The sequence below is a fragment of the Littorina saxatilis genome, linkage group LG16 (assembly GCF_037325665.1).
Source record: "Littorina saxatilis isolate snail1 linkage group LG16, US_GU_Lsax_2.0, whole genome shotgun sequence".
Taxonomy (NCBI): domain Eukaryota; kingdom Metazoa; phylum Mollusca; class Gastropoda; order Littorinimorpha; family Littorinidae; genus Littorina; species Littorina saxatilis.
The window spans coordinates 12,101,850-12,106,833 of record NC_090260.1 but is presented as its reverse complement, the minus strand read 5'-3'; the positions used below and the strand labels follow the sequence as shown (position 1 = coordinate 12,106,833).

Here is a 4,984-nt window from a genome sequence, read left to right as displayed (position 1 = left end):
TTTTGACCTGAGTTCAGGATGGGTATATATAGATACCTGATTTTCAAATAAATAACCACACCCGGTATCGATAACTCATGATCAGTTACCCACTCGTGCAGCAAACTGACTCATCAACCAAATTACTACATCATTATGTTTCCACAATGTTTTCAGTCGAACACAGTGTCAAGAAACTTGCTTAAAAGTAACGTCGCTTACAGGAAACATCACTTAGAGGAGAGAACTTATCCCCTGCAAAAGTTAGTTCTCTCTGCGACTTAAAAACATCTTCAGATTAAAAATAAAAATTGTCATAAAGAAGCCTCTGTTACAAGAACTGAGTGATTCTTTTCCCGGATTCGCGTTTCCTTGGATATAGAAAATAAGCAGTATGTACTGAGTCAAGTTAAGTTAAAGGGCGGGGATGTAGCTCAGTCGGTAGCGCGCTGGATTTGTATCTAATTGGCCGCTGTCAGCGTGAGTTCGTCCCCACGTTCGGCGAGAGATTTATTTCTCAGAGTCAACTTTGTGTGCAGACTCTCCTCGGTGTCCGAACACCCCCGTGTGTACACGCAAGCACAAGACCAAGTGCGCACGAAAAAGATCCTGTAATCCATGTCAGAGTTCGGTGGGTTATAGAAACACGAAAATACCCAGCATGCTTCCTCCGAAAGCGGCGTATGGCTGCCTAAATGGTGGGGTAAAAACGGTCATACACGTAAAAGCCGTGGGAGTTTCAGCCCATGAACGAACAAACAAACAAGTTAAGTTAAGTTTACATTGATGCAAAGCTAAGACTACGTGTCATTCAGACAGACTCGAAGGCTAGACAGGCACCTGTATACAAAGCTTGTCTTGATTTCTTAATACGTTAAATGTCAAGATTATAGCGTTTGAACTTAAACATGTGTTCACTTCAAGCACCTGTTATTCGCACTGAGGAGGAAACCCCCACCCCTCCCTTTACCTCAAACTCATTTCAGTTACTCCCAGAACAAATGTCTTTTTGTTGTGCAACATTCGGCCTCATCAAATTGGAGTTGGCACAAGACAAAAACAAGAGGCGAAGCCTTCAAGGCTCACGTAAGAAATAAACAAACAGTAACACAAACTCAATCACTCCGTCACACATACACACCCACACACACAGTAAGCTTAGGTGACACTGTGCAAGAAAGAGAGACACTAGATCTAGATCTGTCTGTCTGCATGTAGCCTACTTACAGGGACACGACTGCCAAATAGTCTCGGCCCGCTCAAAATAACAATGACCGAGACCACACACACCACGCGAGAGAGAAAGACTACAGGGAGGCATGCCGTCATGATGCATTAATTGACGTCAAACACTTTTGACCGTGACGTAATCTTATGCGAGCTTTATCCATAGTCTTGGATAACCACTCACACATAGACTCGGAAATGTTAAAGTTTCTACCACAGACATACACACGCACAAACACACACACACACGCACACACACACGCACAAACGCACAAACGCACAGACAGACAAAGTTACGATCGCATAGGCTACACTTCGTGAGCCAACAACACCAAGCACAAAGTGGCACGAGAACCGTACCTGATTCGATGGAACATTTCGTCACGCTTTTCATGACGTCAAGTTCTACAGGTGTCATGTAGAACAGAGCGACGTCACTTTTCGAACGCAGATTCTTGTATTAATTAAGGGCCTTCGCATTCGATCAAGCACCAGAGCTAAGCATACTGGGGAAATTCCCATGCTACAAAAAATCGAGGCTAATGCAATGGTTGGTTATCTTTTCTGTAACCTCAACTCCTGCATAGATTAAGCTAATGTGCTTCCGCTTGTTTCAGGGTAATTAGTCTACCCCTATGTTAGATAAACTTCCGCTTTTGAAGACTGGTCTAGTAGGTGTTATCCCTTTATCCCACGACGTTACATCCTCCCGGACAAAATGTTTCAACTTTTTTTGTTAAGGATATCGAGACTTGAAACAAGATTTGAAGTAACGGAGGGGGAAATGTCCAACACAAAGACTGCAATGTGAACTGAGAAAGTCAGGAAACAACCTTGCATCGGTCCGGCATAACCACTATTACGGGTTAATGGGGCGTTAAAACCAATAATCAACACACACACACACACACACACACACACACACACACACACACACACACACACACACAGAGGGCACATGCGGACACACACACACACACACACACACACACAGGGCACATGCGGACACACACACACACACACACACACAGACAGTGAGACAGACAGACACACATACACGCACTCTCTCTCTCTCTCTCTCTCTCTCTCTCTCTCTCTCTCTCTCTCTCTCTCTCTCTCTCTCTCTCTCTCATTTGAATATTCAGAGTGCTGGGTGTATCATTGACATTACTTTTCCCAGGTTGACAGTTTGAACAGTTTGAACAGTTTGAACAGTTTTTATTCACAAAAAGCTCTTTTGAGCCACATAGTGAAAACAATTTACACTTAATGAACATGCAAAAGTACAAATGGAAAGATGGCATGAAGCGAAAACATGGTTATGATGTAAACGAAAAAGAGATTTTGGGAGGAAGAAACAAGTATAAACAGATCAAGAGCAATTTAAAAGATCAACATGCATTTGTGACATCGATCATACATATCAGTGTCAAAATGTTATAGAGAAAAATCAAAGTTGGAGTGAGTGACAAAAACAAATAAAACTGAAATACTGCACGGTAAGACTAGATTAAATAACAAAGAGATTCAAATTGTAAGACGCTGCACACCCCTCACACACACACCTTCCCTACAAATGAACACATCCAAGGGAAGCAATAGTTGAAAAGAAAATTTGTGTCACTGGTACTCACTTGAGGAGTTGCTTCCCTTGTACCGTACTACGAGAGCTTTGTTCGCAACAATTTGCATGTGTTGATGCATCACAGCGTCGCAACCTCTTGCGTGACGTGACATAAAACTGGAAACCAAAGAATGTAGCATGCAGTTGTTCAGCGAGAGCGTAAAGCACATGCAGTAGGATGTCATGTTTGCTAGGTCTTTTTCTTTACAGGGGAAAAATTGACTGACAAGATCTTCAATTGCATGATGTCACATATTTTCAGTTGGCACATTTAGGTATAGTCGTGTACACACGCACACACACATTCACAGAAAAAGTATATATTTACACATTGTACACTGATTTTTAATCCCATGCAGTGGGGAAAAAAAAAAAAAAAAAACCCGCTGAAGTCTTTCCTTATGCAGCTTACTTATAAAGTTTAAAGCCCTCTGCCACAAATTTACCCAGGTTTAGCAGCTTTTTTCGATTCGGGGTGGTCATGAGATTAGAATACTTGAAAAAGTTGGGATGTTGTCTAAAATGAGGGGGAATGAATTTCTCACGGATTTCAGCTAAGGCAGGGCATTCCAAAAGAAAGTGAAATTCGTCTCCAACTCTATTTAGGTTGCACTTTGTGCAGACTCTTTCATACTTTGGGAGGTTGGTGTATCTGCCTTTCTCAATTGGAAGCTTGTGGTTACTCGTTCTAAATTTTGTTAGAGCGATTTTGTAGCAATTAGGTAGTTTATCGAGATAGCTCTCATAATGAAAATTCATCTTGAAGAGTGAATAATTATCAGCCTTACTGCATTCATTACAGGCCTTGGTCCAGTCTTGTATATAGATGTCTTTGAGCTTTTGCGCAAGAGTATTTGCCAGCCAATTGGTTGACACGGAATTAGGGAATAACCACACAAATGATAAACCACAATCATTTAGAATAGATTCTATCTTTTTTAGCCACTCACTCTTGTACACATCATATTTGGCACACTCATTGAGAGTGTGTAGCATCTGGCACGAATATTTTTTACTACAAGTAAGGTCTGTTATCAGTTATGCCAAAATTTAACCATCCTACAGTAAACATATATACAAGGGATACTGTCCAGTTTCCCCATAGACCATGCAGTTTGGTGTGGACTTTTTCAGGTGTAGTAAGTACTTGCAGAATTCAAGTTGGAGAGTTTCAATTATTTCTATTCCTGTGTAACCCCATACTTCACAACTATAGGTCAAGATAGGTGTGACTAGTGTTTGGAAAAGTTCCAGCTGGGTTTTGATTGGGAGATCCAGTTGTCTACTCTTTCTAAGGAGGGACATCATTGCTTTTCGGGCTTGATCTTTAAGAAGTTTAATGCCTACTTTGAAGTTTCCATTAAAATTAAATGTTAAGCCGAGGTACTTAAACGATGAGACATGATCAAGTTTCTGGTTTTGGAACTTAAAGGGAAACTGGTAGTTTGCTTTCTTTCCACAGAAAATCATGACTTTGGTTTTAGAGCAGTTCACTTTCAGTTTCCAATCATTGCAGTATACTTCTGGGTTATCCAACATTTTTTGAAGGCTGTGTTCAGTATCTGCAAAAATCACAGTATCATCAGCATACAAAATCAACAACATCTTTAAATACGAAGTGAATCTATCATCAAAGTCTAGTCCCATATCAACAGGTGAGCAGCCTTTGGATTTCAGGTATTCTTCAAGGTCATTAACATACAGAGCAAACAGGAACGGGGAAAGATTTTCCCCTTGGGATTGAGATTGAGTGATCAGGGGACATAACAATCTGCGCAGGATGTTATAGACTTGTACGAGTTGCTTCCCTTCCTCTGTGATTTCCTTGTCCACTTCCTGCCGTACACGCTTTGGCAAATATGAGTCGCGACAAATAAAATTTAGAAGAAAAATGTGAGAGAAAAAAATGATAATATTACCAGCTATTGTGTTTTCAGCTTAGCAATAGGGCCCGATATTTAGACGAGACAAGTATAATGCCGACGTTTATATAGCTATTCTGACATTAAATTCTGTGTTAAAATCATGTTTTTGTCAGCAACAAGTACCAGAATGGTCCATGTCGCTGATTGCAGACGACGGTTCCCTTTCCGCATGAAGCCACGGAAATAACCGAACATTGAAAAACCCACGGACATGTATTACGGAGAAAAC

General features: G+C 41.0%; 1 protein-coding gene across 1 annotated transcript; it reads right to left on the bottom strand.

The window, feature by feature from the left end:
• Window positions 1–2,845: 2,845 nt before the first annotated feature.
• LOC138951305 (uncharacterized) lies at window positions 2,846–4,340 on the bottom strand. The gene is made up of 2 exons (XM_070322933.1): window positions 3,901–4,340; window positions 2,846–3,645 (listed from the first exon to the last, which is right to left on the bottom strand). Exons 1-2 carry the CDS (start codon window positions 4,298–4,300, stop codon window positions 3,239–3,241), a joined length of 807 nt encoding a protein of 268 aa, XP_070179034.1. The 5' UTR covers window positions 4,301–4,340; the 3' UTR covers window positions 2,846–3,238.
• Between the last annotated feature and the right edge of the window lie 644 nt (window positions 4,341–4,984).